The sequence below is a fragment of the Mastigoproctus giganteus genome, chromosome 7 (genome assembly GCF_048544385.1).
Source record: "Mastigoproctus giganteus isolate SK-2022 chromosome 7, ASM4854438v1, whole genome shotgun sequence".
Classification (NCBI taxonomy): domain Eukaryota; kingdom Metazoa; phylum Arthropoda; class Arachnida; order Uropygi; family Thelyphonidae; genus Mastigoproctus; species Mastigoproctus giganteus.
Genome location: NC_143581.1, coordinates 195,797,677 through 195,816,620, shown reverse-complemented (window position 1 = coordinate 195,816,620; position 18,944 = coordinate 195,797,677). Strand labels below are relative to the sequence as shown.

The following is an 18,944-nucleotide window of genomic DNA, read 5'->3' as shown; positions in this document are numbered from 1 at the left end:
AAAACAGAACAGATACATATAAAACGGTTATAAAATGTATTAAAAGTGACAAAGTCCAGTCTTGTTGGCTGTACAGAAAGAAAGCAATAGACAAGGCTACCAATGTTGTTGTGAAAATAGCAAATGACGTCAAAACCATAAATTTAATGAAACTGCATGCTTTGGAGTGACATGTTGGACAAACAACTTGTGTGATTGAAACCTGCTAATTTTGGGGTGACTGAAGTAGACGTTTTACTCTTTCTTGTCATTGTTTAATTCGCTCTTTCAACACCACGAGATAAACGCTAATTACATGGAGTTCCTCTCAATGCATCGGTCACTTATAGAACGTCATCGACATCAGTGAGGATCAAAGGATCTGGCAATTTAGATGTCTCTGGTTAGCATAGTAATAACTCATTCGTAGTCCTGTAGTGTTTGGTTTCAGATAAACAAAAAATAAAAGGAAAGAAAAAACAAATCTAAGGCACTAAAACAACAATACTAATCATAGTTAGACTGTTATGTGACAAATCTGTGTATTGTAAAATAAAACATACTGCCCTGCAACAACAATCAGTGTACCCACACACACAAAAAATGTAAAATAAATTCAACACTAGAATAAAATCAGATGTGATGTACACACTGTGTATATGTATATTTGGCACTGGTTTTGCTGAATATTTCACAACTATTTTTTATTTGAAAATTCTCCCTCTTTCCGTAAGAGGGAGAATTTTCATTCTCCCTCTTACGGCAGCAAGAGGATCAGAGTGGAAGCAGAGGGTGCTAAGAATCTCTGGGTACGACCAGGCTGCCATGCACAGAAACTGAACTTTGCCTGTAACAACGTAAGATCGCTCAACGGAGAAGACAGGATATTAGAGCTGGAAAAGGAATTAGAAAATGTGAATTGGAATATCATCAGTTTGGCTGAAACAAGAAGAAGAAATGAATCCTTATAAGTCTATCAAGTGGAAATCTGCTGTACACCAATGGAAACAGTGAAAGGAGTGAAGGTGGAGTTGGGTTTCTGGTCCATAAAGATTTTAAAAACAACATTTTGGAATTCACAAGTACATCACCAAGGGTGTCAAGACTTAGAGGTACAAGCTAAAGATTATAATGATTTATGCATCAACATCGAGCCATGATGAAGAAGAGGTTGAAGAAATGTACACAGAAATTGAGAGTCTTCTAGATGAGCAGAAAACCCACTACACTATTATTATGGGGGACTTCAATGCTAAGGTTGGAAAAAGACAAAACAGTGCAGAAAGGGGAACTATAGGAAATTTTGGAATTGGTGAAAGAAATGAAAGAAGTGAAAGACTTGTGGAATTTGCAGAATCTCAAGGACTGTCAGTAATGTACACTTTTTTCAAGAAAAGGATGAACAGAAAGTGGACATGGAAGAGTCCAAATGGATTAACTACTAATGAAATCATCCTCACTAACAGAAGATATATTGTGAATGATGTTACCGTCCTAAATAAGGTAAATGTTGGAAATGATCACAGAATGGTAAGATGTACACTTGATATAGATGTAGGAAAGGAAAAAACTGACTCGAGTAAATAATACAAAGGTCTTTGAGATAACAGAAGAGGAGAAAAAGCAGTATGTACTGGAACTTAAGAACAAGTTTGAGCTTCTGCAGACTGCTCAGGATCAAGATATTGACAAGGAATATTACAACTTTCTGAAAGTGATAAAGCCCAAGAAACCTATAGGGAAAAAGAAATCCAAAGAAGAAAAAATTAGTCAAGAAACGCTCGTCATGATGAACCGAAGACGACAAATGAAAAGCAAGAAAAGCACTGACAGGGAGAAAACTGAGTATACTGAGTTATGCAAAGCCATTAGAAAGAGACTCAGAGAGGACATAAGAAGATTTAACCCAAGAAAAGTAGAACAAGCATTAAGGGAAAACAAAGGATTTAAATCAGCAGCCATGAGCAGTAATACAGAAAGACAAATGATACTGAAACTGAAGAATAGCGATGGTGTACTTATAAACAGCAGAGAAGGCATAATTCAAATAGCAGAAGACTACTATAGAGAATTATACAAGGAGTATAATCATAGTTTTGCTGCATACAAGGAGCAGGGGAATGATGCCAGCAGTGGGGAAGATGGATTGCAAAGTAGCAACACATACGACATACTCGATATTCTTCCTGATGAGGTAGAACATGCATTGAAGAAAATGAAGAATCAGAAAGCCCCAGGGGAAGATGAAGTTACTGTAGAGTTGTTAAAATTGGGAGGAAGAGACATAACACAAAAACTGGCAAGGCTCTTCACAAAGTGCATTAGAAAAGGTGTGACGCCTAAGCAGTGGAATAATGCAATCATAGTTTTGCTGCATAAGAAAGGAGATAAATCAGAAATTGGAAATTATAGACCAATTGGCTTGTTATCCCACATCTACAAGTTGTTCACTAGGATAATTAGTACCAGATTAGAAAGAATACTCGATGAGAATCAACCGAAAGAGCAAGCTGGCTTTAGGACAAGATTCTCAACTATGGATTACCTTCAGGTAATATCACAGCTAATGGAGAAAGCAAATGAATATAAAACACCATTATGCCTGGCATTTGTGGATTATGAAAAGGCATTTGACTCCATACAGCATAAGGCAATGTTTCGGGCATTGTAAAGACAAAGCAAGGCATAGATACCCCATATATTATGATTTTGAAGAAAATATATGAGAACGCTACCTCCTTTATTAGACTAGACAAAGACAGTAGGAAATTTAAAATTGAGAAAGGAGTTTGACAAGGAAACACAATATCTCAGAAGCTGCTTACTGCTGCCCTTGAGGAAGCTTTCAGAAGATTAGACTGGTCGCAGAAAGGAGTCAAAGTGAACGGAGAGTACCTAAACCATTTACGGTTTGCAGATGACATTGTGGTCATAAGCCACGATCACTGATTAAGATTAAAATCTAATGGATTTTAATCTTAATCAGTTATGCACGGTTATTAAGGATTTTGGACTAAAGATGAATATGGCTAAAAAAGTAATGATGAACAAGTATGAATTAGAAAGAGATATAATCACCGAAGGAACAGTAATTGAAAAGGTGGCATCATATACTTATCGGGGACAAGTCATTAGCTGTAATAATGATAAATGGATGGAAATCAAGAGAAATATAAATTTTGGATGGATAGCATTCAGGAAATACAGTCACATACTGAGGATCAATATCCCAATTTGTCTTAAACGGAAAATAATGAACCAATCTATACTCCCCATCATGACTTATGGAAGTGAAACTTGGGCACTCAACAAAAGAATGGAAGAGAAGCTGAGAACTACACAGCGAAGAATGGAACAAATTATATTGGGAATCAGACTGTTAGATAAGAAGAGAAACACATGGATTAGGCAGCAAACTCAAGTAAAGGACATTCTTATAAAAACTAAAGAACTAAAATGGTCTTGGGCAGGACACATAGCTCAACATGATGACAGATGGACTAAGAAAATAACAGAATGGTACCCAAGAGGAGCTAGAAGAAAAAGGCGGAGATGGATAGATGAAATTCATGAGTTTGTGGGTAGTAAATGGATGGCCAGTGCTCAAAACAGAAGGAACTGGAAAGCTGCTGGAGAGGCCTTCATCCTGCAGTGGATTGAAAATGACTGATGATGATGATTTACCCCCTCTGTACCCCCCCCTCCCCTGAATACGCCCCTGTCCCTAACATTTGACACATCTGACAAAATAGATTTTACTATACCAAAATGCTTGACAATGTCCATGTATTTTTAGTGAAATTTGTTTCACTCAAGATCTTAATACTATGGTACTACATAAGTATTTCAACACAGTATACAGTATCCTGGGTAAAGCATAGAAATCAAAATTTGTGTGCTTTACCCAACTTCAATTTTGATCATGGAGAGATATTTTGCTCCCACTGAAGACTGAGGACCAAGTACAGTCAGTCCTCATATAGCACGATGGTTGTGTTCCTAGAAACCCTTGTGCAATGCAAAATTGTGCAATATAAACAACAGGCCCTATGGGAAAAACAGGGTTAAGTGCTGACCACCCAAGATTGAACACACATTTATAACCAAAACTTACCAAACACAATAATTTATTGTAATAAAATACTTACATATTTTATTACGACTATTATATAAAAAAATATTGTTAATGCTTTTGCTTCTATCGTAAGCAAACTTGTTTTTTGTTTGATTTTATATCCAAACAGATGACAGCCATTCCATCTCAATTCTTTGTGTCGTGATCTAATGGATTTTAATTACACTTTGACTTGTTCCTGCTATGACGGTTTTTATTTTCTCTGCATTCTTTCTAATTCTCGGCGTTGCCTCATTGAGGCCTGTAGCACGTGCAATATCACATGGTCTTTCATTTCCCTCAAAGCATTTCACAATTTCATAATTTTTCTCTATCGACAGAGGCAGACTGGCCATAAGCCTTACCGGGGAAACCCCGGTGGGCCAGAGGCCGGTGTGATTTTGGCCATAAACCATAGTATGAGGCCACTACAAATTTTCCCGGGTAAGAATTTTTGACCCAGTCCACCTCTGTTTATTCGATATTGCTTTTCTTTTTCTCTCTGAATCTGCAGTGTCTTCACCAGGACACTTCCTTTTCACACCTTTTAAGTATTTTACTCATTTTTAGGGAATAAAGCACAATTACAAAATGAGGAGGCATGCTTGATACACATAAACAAAGCTGCGCACGTGTACCAACTGAATAAACAACACCGTAAAGGCAAAGATACACTATTAACACCTTACATTTTACTAAAGCACATTTCTGGGGAATACTACCATAAAACAATAAAACAATTTCCAGTTGCGTTTCTGCTAGTGGAATCTGTTATAAACTGGTTGTAAACTCGATCTAATTGCATTTGCAATAATACCAATAGCTGGAACTGTGTGGGTTTTTACGTTATTATGGTGAAATGTGTTTCCCCTTCACTGATATAAAACACAAATACATTTTCAGAATCTTCTCTTCATTCCTATCGTGTTGCGTTCAGTTGGGGTGATTCCACGTTCGACTGCCATTTCTTGTACACACAAAGGCAAATTGTGCATAAGCAAATTCGGTTTCATGTTATATACAATATCGTTCCCCTATTTATAAATCGTGTATGATTGAATTCATGAAGTGTAAACTACATGTTATACAAGGACTGACTGTACTTGGCCTTATGGGTTGGGCTTACTGTGGAGGGTAAATTACTATGGTAAATTAAATTAACTTAATTTTATTAGTATATGCCTTCAAGTTGAATACAAGCCTAAGCCAAAAGGTCAAGCACTCAACCTTCAGTCTTCAGTGAGAGCAGAAAGTTTCTCCAAGATTGAATGAAATGCACGTAAATTATATGATTTTTAATTTGATCTCAAGGTCTTTTAAAGTTTTTCTTGAAAAACTACTTCTGTTTATGCTTATTTGCTATTGCTCACACGGATTTAGCATACATAGTGTTCCACCCAAGCAATAGACAATGATGCATGGGTGGAACACTATGTATGATCTCTTGCAGTGCTCCCTAACAGTTACCACATTTCATGCTTACTGTATTTAAAAATAAAGTTGGGACATCCATTTTTTTTTATTTGCTAATATGAATTTTGCTAATATGAATATATCTAACAATGTTAAGATTAAGATAAGAACTTGTAGGTGCTTACTGGAAAATTCATTAAATTGAAATGTTACAATATATGTTTTCAGTTTTTTTACAATAGAATCAGTACAATTTTAATCAGCTACCATCTAAATAAATTATTTAACTGTACTTGATTCAGAAACTTTTAATAGGTGATGATCTGTATACACAACCATTAAGAACTGATCTGAAATAACAATAACACAATTCCCAAGTTGTGGAGAAGTGGTATCTCCAAAATAAGTGGACAGCATTTGCTTTAGATACCTGATATAAAGGAAAAATTAATACTTTTAACATGGTAACCTGGCTGAAATAGACACCTAATTGTTGAGAGACTGTGAAGTGAAATTTCTTTTTTTAAAATACTAGGGGGAAAAAATTAAATATTCCAACAGCAACAGTGAGAGACAAAGGAATTTAGTAAAGTTGGAATCAAGATCATTTCTCTGAATAATGTCAGTCAAAAGGACACTAGTAGTTTTGAATGACTTTAAGGAATATTAAAGAAGTTTTGTCCACAAGTAATACTCATTATTACAGTTAAGGGCAAACACTGACATCTGACCTTGAAAAGTAATCATAACAGCTACCAATAGGAGAAAACCTGAGTAGCACTTTTCTACTCAATGAGCTAAACAGCCAGGTTATAGACCCAGAAGATTGCATTGTTTGCATTCACGAATTTGGAAGAAGTCATTCTTCCAAATTCGGGAATCAATGGCTGAAGTATTATGATCAAACTCTGATATGCTTTATGATCATATTTTGGTAGTAGGATGTTTTGTAACTAGTTGAGGATATTACCAAATACAATGAAATTCTGTAGGATTCCTTTTGCCTCAAAGGTGGTACTCGAGCATATGTCTGTTCCAATATCCTCTGTCAGAGTATGTCGTTGTTGTTGTTTGGTTTTTAGGAGCATTAGCAACTAAGGCCATATTGCTCCGGGATATGCAGTGGTCATTCCCTGACCTTTCCGCATCCTCCGTATTTGGTGGTGACAGGCTCGAATCCCGGTCTAATCAAGAAGCGTGTGCTACGCACTGCTGCTCCTTCCCACCTGGCTACAGAGGCGCCTCCCTGTCAGAGACTTGGTAATTTGGAATCTCCTCTTTTCGATCTTCTCTGGCTTAAAATCTCTCTACCTCATTATGTCAAATTCATCTGATGTCTCTACCGTTCTCCCAACTCCACTAATCACTTGGAGCTCTTTGACTTCCTCTCTTTGCAACTTGACTTTCTCCAGTCCAACTTTCCTAACAGTGTGGTAATTTTCCTTGGTGATTTTAATGTTCACAACTTCAGCTGCCTTCCGTTTTCTAGTCACACTAGCCCAGCTGATCGAGATGCTGAGGCTTTTGCTATCACCAATGACCTCACACAGATTGTTCATTTACCTACCAGAATGCCGGACAATCCTAACCATACAGCCAACATGCTTGATCTTTTTCTCATAAACAACCCTTCTAAGTACAAGGTCGAAGAGAGAGAGGTCCTTTAAGGCACCTCAGATCACAACTTGCTGATTGTCTCTTTTCCAATGGAGCTTTTATCTTATGGCTATTCTCAACCTCGTGTTGTTTGGCATTACAAGAATGCAAAATGAGATGACCTGAGAGATCTCTTTTCCTTGGTTGGATTACTGTTTCAAAACTTTTGATGTCAATGTTTCCTCAGATTGTGTCAGTGAAATTATTATGGAATCCTTTATTCCACACTCCACTTTAAAATCTCATCCTTTATCTAAACCTTGGTTTTCCAATAAATGTGCTAAGGCTGTTCAAGAGAAGAATGTTGCATATTGTAATTGGCTTGTTTTCAATTCTTCCGTTTCATTTTCTGCCTACACCAAAGCTCGCAACAATTGTAAAGCAGTTATTAATCAGTCCAAACTAGATTTTAAACAGGTTAAGAGTAGTAAACTTGCTTCTTGCCCTAATGGTGCCAAAGGTATTGGCCACAACTTTTGCCCATTTCTGCTCCCAAGATGGTTCTGTTGTCACTTCAGCCAAGGATAAAGCTCACCTACTAGCATCTCATTTTTCTTCCAACTCATGTATTAATGATCTTGGTAAAACACCTCCCACTATTCCCAACATGTTCCATTCAATGCTTCCTGTGATCTTCCGTCAAAAGGATGTCAGAAGGATTTTGACGAATCTTGATGCTAAGAAAGCTGCAGGTCCTGATGGTATTTCTCCTCTTGTTCTCAAAACCTGTGCTCCTGAACTTACTCTTGTTCTTTTCCACCTTTTTTCACTTTCTTATTTCAAAGGTGTTTTTCCTTTTGCTTGGAAATTTGCTCATATCCACCCAGTTGCTAAAAAGGATGACAAATCCTTCCCATCCAATTATCGTCCCATTGCAATTACTTCTACTCTTTCTAAAGTAATGGAGAAATCAATTAACTGCCAACTCTTAACCTACCTAGAAACCTTCTGTATGATCAATGATTGCCAGTATGGATTCTATCAGTGTCGATCTGCTGGTGATATCTGACTTATGATACCCATTTATGGACAAATTCAATGGAAAAGTTCGGTGAAACACAAGCAGTTGCCCTTTGACATCTCAAAGGCTTTCGATCGTGTTTGGCATAAAGGTCTTCTAAACAAGCTTCCATCTCATGGTTTTCCAACTGTTTTTCATAATTGGTTATCCAGTTTTCTCTCTGACTGCTCACTGAGGGTGATGGTAGATGGTTCTCTGTCTTCTAACTTCCCCACTAATGCCGGTGTCCCATCAAGGTTCAGTTCTTTCCCCCACTCTTTTCCTCTTGTATATTAATGAGCTTCTTACATTGACCAGAAATCCTATCCACAGCTTTGCTGACGATAGCACATTGCATTCCACTTTCCAGTTTGAGAAACCTCGCCCTGCTCAATCAGGTTCAACTTCTCGAATATCTGCTACCAATTGCTTAAAGGCCAATCTCCAGGTAATTCTCCAGTGGGGCAACGACAACTTAGTTGATTTCAGTCCTTCTAAAATTCAGTCCTGTCTTATATCTCGCAAAAAAGGATTCTTCTGCTCCTACACTTATATTTGGTGACTCCAATTTCTAGGCAAGATGATATATCTCTTTTGGGGATTACCCTAACTTCTAATCTCTCTTGGCACAAGCACATTACAAATATTGCTTCCTCTGCATCTAAAAAGCTTGGTTTTCTCTTTTTTTTCTCTCGGCATTACTTTTCTTCCAAACAGCTGTTCACTCTGTACAAATTGCAAATCTGCCCTACCATGAAATATTGTTCCCACATCTGGGGCGGTGCCCCCAAAACCTCTCTCAGGCTTCTAGATGTCATTCAGAAGAGGGCAGTTAGGTTAATTAATGACTCATCTCTAACAGGGTCTCTCCACTCTCTGTCTCACAGATGTACTGTTTCTGCTGCATGCCCTTTCTACAGATACTTCCATGGGCACTGTTCTTCTGAATTGGCTTGTATAATTCCCACTCTCTCTCTTTCAATATAGTCAGAACACATACCACCACCAGCCAACATCCATTTATTGTCCATTTTCAAACTTACAGAACCAACTTTTCATCTTCCTCGTTTATTCATTCAACTGCCGTTTTCAGGAACCACCTTCCTTCACATGTATTTCCTGAAAATTACAGTCTACAGAAGTTCAAGTCTAATGTCAACAAATATCTTTTTTCACCTTCTCAACCTCCAACTCACGCACGGTACTAAGTACAATAAGTTCTAATACCTCTCGTGTTTGGGGTTTTCATAAAAAAAAAAAAAAAAATAATAATAATAAAAAAATAACAAATGGTAATAATAAGGAAAGTAAAATGATTTCTACCATTTTATTCCAAAAAAGGTGTGAAGAATAAATTCATTATTTTTCTTTATAAATGTAATTATTCTCCGTTATCAAAGATTCTGACCACAGAAATGAAAATAATGTAAATGCTTTTCCAAAAGACATGTACCGATAAATAGTGTAACTAACAACTTGCTAAACTATAAGTGATCTTCTACACAAAACTGATCACCCTGACTGATATTCATTGAAGCAAATGAGTTATTTTCTTATGAACTTTCCTTCTCACAGTATCAAAGAAATTGATACTAATGAAGCAATGAGTTTTTAGAATAGGGGAATTTGATATACATTTATGTCTAAAATGATATGCTAATTGTGTACACTACTGCCAATAAATACATTTTAAAATTTTCAATTAAAAGTAAATTTCTTTAAAGAATTTTCAGAGCTACTTTTAGCTGCAGAATGTATATCAAAAAATTTCTGTATCCAAGAGAAGCAGAAACCTTAAACATTTTGTAATGTATGTGATGTCTAAATGAAACTGAAAATTGCCAATTATGATAATAACTGACAAGCATCTAATGGCGTAACCTGTGTTAACTTACATATAATGAATCTACAGATTCATTATCTGGAGGTCAGATACATGATTACACCTCATTAATAGCCTTAAGAAACATCTGTAATATTTTTAAATTTGCATTGTATAATACCACTTTCCATCAATAAACATGATATTTAATAAAATTTATCTAACTCAAACTTCTTAATATTTTACCTTGTTTATCAACTAACATACGCAGAGTTCCCAAGAGCTTGAATACTACGGGGAATGTTTCAACAGTCATCATAGGAAGAATCTTTTCCACAACTCCCATTTCAATTAATATAGGTTTATTTTGTGCTAAAAAATAAAATGACACAGAGTATATATACACAGTTTATCTTTCATTAATAAGGACAGTGTGTATACACAGTTTATCTTTTGTTATTAAGTACAGGATGAGTAATAAAATAACTTCCAGAGTTTGAGGTTTTATTTCTCTCAAAGTATTCATTAAAAAGAGTTGAAATTTGTATTAAATTTTGGATATTCCTATACCAGGCAGCATATGATCAAGATAGCCAATAAATGCCTGCATAATTTCTGTTTGTGCATAATGGAGCAGGATGATTATTTACTCATAAACCATCACACACAGTGGGTAGCACCATCTTCAAATTTCAAATTCATTTATGTGGTGTTGTTGGCACATTCTCCTGCTGAACTACACATACACCACCTCTCAGTATCTGATTACTTGTTTTACACAGATTAGCACAGAACATACACTGACTGTCACTGACAGAGTGGTCCATTCCTTGGATTATGTGAGTGTATCTAATAAACAACCACTCAGTTTATATCTATACAAATTTCTTAGGCATAAAATTTCATAAATCAATAAGCGCTACTACCTCAGGAAAAATGTTTATAAACTCATTTATTTTTAGCTTTGCATTAATCAATTTATTCCTCCCAAACAAATAATTATTTTATTTAGCCTCCTAGTGTGTAAACATAACTGTGTAGTCAAAAAGAGTTTACAATTGCTTTTGTTTTTTTTTTAAAAAAAATTAATTTCAAGCAAGCCATTTTGGAAAAATGTCTGTTTAGTGGCTCTCTACATGTCTCTACATGCGTCTGAAATTTAAATTGCTCATCAAATTCTATATATTCTGATATCAGTCCCACAAAATACAGTAGATTCCGGTAATTTGGGACACATCGAGATAGTGCATTTTGGCCTAATTAAGAGGCTGTCCCAATTACTTAAAGTTTCACATAAATAGGTAAAAATACAGTGGATACCCACTTTATGATGATATTTTGTACGATCAAATCATGTTACGATGGTCTCACCATAGTAAAGTCACTATACAATATGAGTAAGCGCCGGTCATTGTGATCACTTTTTTTTTTTTTTTTTTTTTTGGTAGTTGTTGGCTCATAGGCTTCTGTGGTCATAATGCACCTCCCAAAGTTTTTGCAGTACTTTGATCCAAGCCCGAGGCGGGAATCGAACCCGCGACCTTTGGGTTGCCAGGCAGGCACTTTACCCACCCGGCTAGCCCGGTCGGCCAATCACATTTGTGAATTGAATTTTAATTCTATTAAATAGCGATTCTAATAAGAGAAAATAGGAGGAATGTTATCCACAGGCTATAAAAGTAAACATATACAGTGAAACTTCCCTTTAACGGACAGCCATGGGGAACGAAAATGTGTCCGTTAGAGAGAAGTGTCCGCTAACAAGAAGTCTGAGGGAGAAAAAAAAAAAAGAAAGAAAAATTGTTAAACATTTAATGTAAAATTAAATTAAAATATATACAGATTTTGAACAATATTTTTGTAAATAATATACAATTACATACACAAGAGATAAAGAAAAATCGTTAAAAGTTTAATGTAAAATTAAATTAAATTATATACAGATTTTGCACAATATTTTTGTAAATAATATACATACAATTGTGCTATGCATATTATGACTTTATCTTAAGAAAAATACATACAGTAATCAGTAATCAATTATTTTCTTCTGCACCTTCTTCTGGCTGATAATTTTGTTTTCAACATTTGTTTGGAGTGAAGAAACCATCGAAAGTCCTTCAGTATCTTCTTCAGTGGCGAAAAACATTTTTAAACGATTGATTTGTATGAGCGCTTCTTCTATTTTCGTCGGTGGTTCGTCGTTAATATGTTCTTCGACAGAATGACCTCCTTCCACTTCTTCATCCTCATGAGGAACTTCTTGAAAAATATCGATGATAATGTCATTGATATCTAGAGCACCATCTTCTGTAGTGAGGTTCGAGTCTATATCTTTGTAGCCAGGATCACTTGTAGCTGAAGTGTTGTACATTATCAATAGATGTTGAAGTTCTTGTTCTTCTTGGTGCTCCACATTGCTGTTCACAACTTCAATTTTTGCGTTTGAGAAGCCAGACTTTACAAAACAGTTCACGACAGTTTGTTTTCTAATTGCGTTTACTGAAGAGGAAATCCACTGAATCGCATTCTAGGATGCTGATTTTCTTTGCAAGGTCACTCACACATGTTACATCGTTTATGTTTGCAATGAGATGTCTTAAAACACGTTTTCTGTAGTGAAGTTTAAAATTTTTTATTATCCCTTGATCCAAGGGCTGACACTCTGCAGATGTGTTTGGTGACAGACAAACGATTTGAATATTGGACAATTCAATGTGCAGGGGAGATGCAGCATTATCCATGAAAAGAATAATTTTTCTGTTTTGACGAATCATGTTTTGGTTAAAGTGACTTATCCATTCGCTCGTGATATCTCGTGTCATCCATGCTTTTTTATTAGACTTCCAGTCAACATTCAAAAGATTCAACTTTATGCCCTTGAAACAACGAGGATTTTGTGGTTTTCCAAGAACAAGAGGTTGTTCAAAGTCTCCCAGCATATTTGTACACAATAGTACAGTCAAGCGTTTCTTAGAAATTTTTCCGCCCTGGCACTTTTCGTTTTTTAGACTCATTGTTTTTTCAGGAAGAGCTTTAAAAAACAACCCTGTTTCATCACAGTTGTAAATATCCTTAGCTTCAAAATCACGACATAAATCTTCCAATTTGACGGTCCACTCTGTTACAACCCCAGTATCAACAGATTCACCTTCGCCACTTACGGTTTTCCAAGAAATTTTATGCCGAGTTTTGAACTTGTCTAGCCATCCCACAGAAGCTTTGAACTCATTTACTCCCATAGATTTTGCAACCTCCAAAGCCTTTTCCCTAATAATAGGCCCATTAATGGGAATTTTTTTAGCATGTTCGCGACAAAATCACTCATACATAACATTGTCAATTTGAAGTCCAACAGTTTTCGGGAATGATTTTTGAACCTGATCATTTCCGTGTTGCCGAAATTATTTGAGCAGTTCATTTTTTTTTCTTTAGGATGTCGCTTATGGATGTCTTCCCTATTTTGAATTTTGCAGCGAGATTGCGAACACACTATTTTTTTTGCCGATCATACGCATTAATGAGTTTGACTTTATCTTTTAAAGTTAAATGTTTACGAGAAGACATTATGCACTTCACACGACACTGAACAAAACTGAAAAGACGAAAGGCCGACCATATACCCCCCCCCCCCCGCACACACCGAATTCATCAGTTTTACACATGCCTTAAAATTCTTGAAAAAGGGGTTAGAACCGCGACATAAACCTTGATAAAATTCAGAGAATCGGAAATAGAAAATAAACACACGATTGAGGCAATACGTGGAAGAAAAGTTCTTAGAAAAAGGGCTGTGAGCTCTCCCGCAGTCCGTTATGGGGAGATCAAATTAAGTGCTAATCTAAACGAAACAGTGCAGATTGCCTGTCCGCATCCATTACAGGGAATGTCCGCTAGACAGAAGCTGCAAACACGTTAAAACCAATAGAGGTGAGTTGGGAATTTGAAAATGTCCGTTGTAGAGAGATGTCCGTTAACGAGAGGTGTCCATTAGGAGAAGTTTCACTGTATTAAGCACAAATTTACACTTTATTACCTTACCAATTAAAAAATTAAATGATATATGAAAATCAGAAGAATATTTTCCACAGGTTAGCAAAATAAAAATAAATTTACGCTTACGTGCATAGCTTAATTAATACATACTGTAATATGTACATACTAAATAGTTAATATTTCTGTTCATTGACATTTTGGGAGGGGGGGGTTAAAATTTAAAACAGTAAAAGAGATAAGCAATCAATAACAAAGAACATGGCATACACAATTTGCAACTAACACGATACGTGCACGTGAGATATGGAGTAACAAGTTACAAAGCTTAAAAAATAGGAATGAAGAGAAGATTCTGAAAATTTATGTTTATTATATGATTGAAGATTTCATGGAAGGGGAAACATTTCACCATAATAACGTAAAAACCTACAGAATTCCAGAAAACACATTTCACCATAATAACGTAAAAACCAAGTCAGTATTATTGCAAATTCAATAAGATTGAGTTTACTATCCATTTATAATAGATTGTACTAACAGAAAAGCCCAACAAATCAGAAACTGCTAATTGTTTTATGTGTGACCTCCAGAAATCTGACCGGACCACGTGGTATGATCAGAAACAATCATAGGATAATCTCGAGTGCTGCCGTCTCCTGACCCAATTAAACGGCATGTTGTCCCAATTAAGCGAAGAAAGCCCTGGCTATTTTCTCGATTAGGTTCTGTTCTTTAAGATTTGTCCCAAATAAATGGCTGCCCCGATTAACTGGTGGTCCAAATAACCAGAATCCACTGCATTGCATTTTGCACATCGCAATCCCTTTCTCATACTGAGGCAACAATTAGATCAAGAATACGATATATTCCATGTCAGGCAGGTGCAAGATGGTAATTAAAGCTCAGGATGGCCCATACTTACCAATCTTTTATAGACAACCTACAGACTTACAGCAACCTAATGTTCACTGTCATTACTGTTACTTGGAGCCACCACAGAAAGTGTTGTTCATGTGGTATAAACACTATGATTTTCCTAAATAAATGTCTGAATAGGTTTTTTTTTCTTTGTTCCAAAACAACTAAGACTATAAGGCATCAAATAGCATGCACTCTGTGGTTGGTCCGCCTGTTCGGCTTGATGAAAAGCCCAGTTTCTGGGGGTTGGGGAGAAGCACTTAGCAATTCATTAACTCAGCAAAAATATAAAAAAGCCCCTAAAAATTACTCCCACCTTGAAGGAATTTCAAGCAAGGAACAAAGTTTTCATTCTTACAGACTGAATTCTAACAGTTTTTGAGAGAAAAGGTTTGTCATCAGTGGCTGTACGCTTGAAAAAAAAAAATCTTTAATAGTGATCAAACATTTTCTCCAGCTTTTGAAATTTCCATTTTTTTGCTTAAATAAATTACTCAAATAAACAGATAGCCCAAGAGTTTTTATTTTTTCATCCAAATCTTCTTACTATTACTTCTCCATATGCCATCTACTAATGAAGGTTGGCAACACCACAGCAAATGTCTCTTGATCTCTGGTAGCTCTGAACAGCTGCTTGGTGTTCAGTCCCATCGAATTATTGATGTTATCTAGCCATGATACATTCTTCAGCAATTCATGGGTTTTTCCAATTCTCTGTAGGACTCTCCCATTGGTTACCCTTGCTGTCCATGGTATTTTTGCTGCCTGGCCATTTAAATCCTTGCTTTTATTTCCATATCCGGTTCATTTTTTATCATAGATCCAACAGCCTAAATATTTGAATTTGTCAACTCCTCTCTATCAGCCTTCCGTTCAACACGAGAGAAGGTGTTGGCATCGCCCCATTAAATACATAAGCTACCAACTTGTTGATAATAATCTCCATTAAGTACTATCTTGTTGATAATAATCCCGAGGCCCATTCTTTCACTTTCCTCACTCACCCGATTGAGGAGTGTCTGTAAGTCCTGCATATTAGTTGTACAAAGTATAGTGTCATCTGCATAGCAAAGGTTGTCAATCACTCTACTATTGGCAGACATTCCTTCATTTCTTCTGTCCAGCACTCTCTTGAAGATCACATCCAAATAAAGGGGGAGAAGAGTACACATCCTTGCCTCACTCCACATTCGATGTTGATGTTTTTGATCTTCTTGCCATCAACTACAACCGATTCTGTTTGGCTCCAGTGGAGGTTTCTGATTATTCAGATGTCCTTTTCACCAAGACCGACCTCCCCAAAGATCTCAATCAGCTTGGTATGTTGGGGGCGATTCTCCAACGCATCACAATCTCAAAAAATGTGCGAAATGTGAAATGTTTGTGAACCTTTCTAAAACAGGACATGATCTAGCCAGGAGGATGTCTTTGTATGTGCTAGGTGTCTAGAGTACCAAGAAGTTAGGTGCCTACTCGGCATTCTGATGGACATCTACGAGAGCTTGAGGTGTAGGGTAAATGCCCTTGAAGGAATTAATATAAGGGGCCTATCAAGCTCTCAGCTGCCCAGCTCAATGGCAGAGCTCACTCCTGTGCATCAGGCAACACAGGGGGCAATCTCCAAGGCAAAATGCACTAGTCCAAAGGAACTAGTTATTGTTGGTGACTCTATTGTCAGGGAGACTGGGAATATACTATGCATGAAGGATAGGTGGAAAAGGACCAGAGTATGTCGGGGGCAAAAGTTGATGACGTTGTAGAGCAGATATCATCTTTTAAGGGCACAAAAGGTGATATTGTTGTACACGTTAAAAGGTTAAAAGTAGCCGCAGGCAGAGGTGAAGGTGATTCTTGCATTACTTCTATTAGAATAAGCAGCAGCCTGGAGCGAGGGGTGCCGGGGGTTTCAGGGACTGATGGCAGTCATCGTGAAACAGATGGGTATATGATGGAATGTGTTAGTGTAACTAAGAAAAGGTGCATGTATACTTTATGTATACCAATGCTAGAAGTATGTTTGTTTGTTATTTGGTTTTTAGGAGCATTAGCAACTAAGGCCATATTGCTCCGGGAATATACGGTGGTCATTCCCTTGACCTTTCCTCATCCTCCGTATTTGGTGGTGACGGGCTTGAACCCTGGTCTAATCAAGAAGAGCGTGTGCTCCATCCCACCTGGCTACAGAAGCGCCGCTAGAAGTAGAGTAAATAAATTTGATGGATTTGAAGTGTTGGTCAAGACATCAAAGGCGGATACTATTGGGATATCAGAGACGTGGTGTCATATAGATATTAGAAATTCAAAATTGAAACATGGGGAGTACAATGTGTACAGAAAGGATAGACAGGATAGGAAGGGAGGAGGGGTTATGCTGTTAATTAAGAAAAACATAAAATCAAAAGAAGTGCATCCAGTTGATATAGATGGACAGTGCACCGTTGAGTCAGTTTGGTGTGACATAAGCACTGCGAAAGCAAAAATAAGAATAGGAGTGTGTTATAGGCCTAATGCCTCGAATGAGTACAACGAACAATTGTACAGAGAAATAGAGTGGGCTAGTAAATCAGAATGTCTTATAATGGGGGATTTTAACTTCCCAGATATGGACTGGAACTTGTGGGTTGGTCACTTGCACACTCGTAAGACTTTTGTGGATTTATTGGACGATTCTTTTCTGCAGCAGCATGTTCGAGAGGCAACCAGAGAGGGTAAGGCTCTTGATTTGGTAATCAGCAGTGATATTCGTGTATTAAGAATTTGCAGATAGAGGAACCACTAGGTGGCAGTGATCACAGTGTACTGATGTGGGATTTACTTAAAGATATAATTACCATCAGGGGTAAAGGAAAGAGTTTTTGCTTCAGTAAAGGTGACTACAGTGGTCTCAGATAGTTTTTAAATTCTGTACAGTGGGACCAACTGATGATGTTACCAACAGAAAATTCTAATTGGGAAGCATTCAAGGAATTAATTGTGGATGCTACTAAATGTTTCATACCTATTAAGAAATATTGTTCAAGGTTTAGGCCTAAATGGTTGTCAAATGAACTAATGACACTCATGGCAGAGAAGAAAAATGCATGGGATGCATATAAATTATCAGGTGACACAGAAGCCTATGATAGATATAAGCTGGTCTGTAACCAAGTCACAAAGGAGGTTAGGCAGGCGAAGGCAGATTATGAGAAATCTTTGGCAAAGGATGCAAAGAAAAACAGCATAGATTTCTTTACTTATGTAAACTCTAGAAGGAAGGGGATAAATCAGATTGGTCCATTTGACATTGATGGTTCGACTGTTGATGATCCTGCTCAGATAGCAAACAAACTGAATGAGTATTTTGCATCTACATTCAAACATGAGGAGTTATTAAGGATTGAAAATGCCAGGTTATCAAATTGTAGCAGGGTGTAATAACTAATGTTGTAATAACTGAGAGCAAAGTGGAGGAGAAATTGTTGAAATTAAACAAAAGAAAGGCATCTAGAGTGGATGGGATATATCCAGTTATATTAAAGGAGGCGGCAAAGGAACTAAGCAAACCCTTAGCCATAATTATGAGAGCATCTTTGGACTCAGGGGAGGTCCCCACAAACTGGAGATGTGCAAATGTATCCCAAATTCACAAAGGGGGGATCGAAGGTGACACGAGCAATTACAGACCAGTTAGTTAACTTCTTTTCGGGTAAAATAATGGAGTCACTGGTTAAAGATACATTGCAGGATAATCTAGAGACGACTGCAGCAATAATTCAGACACAGCATGGGTTTTTAAGGGAAAGTCTTGTCTGACAAATTTTATTGGATATTAGCATTAGCAGAGCCATATGATGCAAGAAAGCAAGTTTATGCAGAATCAGCCAAAAAAAAAAAAAAAAAAAAACCTCTCCCATTTCACCCCTCTGTTCATTCCAAATACCTGTCCAGCATAGCCTTAAATTTATTTAGGTTATCAACTTCCAACAACAGACGATGGAAGTCTGTTCGACTAACCAACCACCCACTGGCTAAAGGCAAACCTCTGCACATCTGTCTTTCCTCAATTT

The 18,944-nt window shown here is 36.9% G+C and overlaps 1 protein-coding gene across 1 annotated transcript in view; it reads right to left on the bottom strand.

Annotated features, from left to right (window-relative positions):
* The window catches only part of LOC150083520 (rap1 GTPase-GDP dissociation stimulator 1-like), a 148,509-nt gene that overhangs the window by 60,918 nt on the left and 68,647 nt on the right, over window positions 1-18,944 (bottom strand). The window contains exon 8 of the mRNA XM_090378516.1: window positions 10,231-10,356. Coding sequence (XP_090234642.1) covers window positions 10,231-10,356 — 126 coding nt within the window. The remainder of the gene's footprint in view (window positions 1-10,230; window positions 10,357-18,944) is intronic.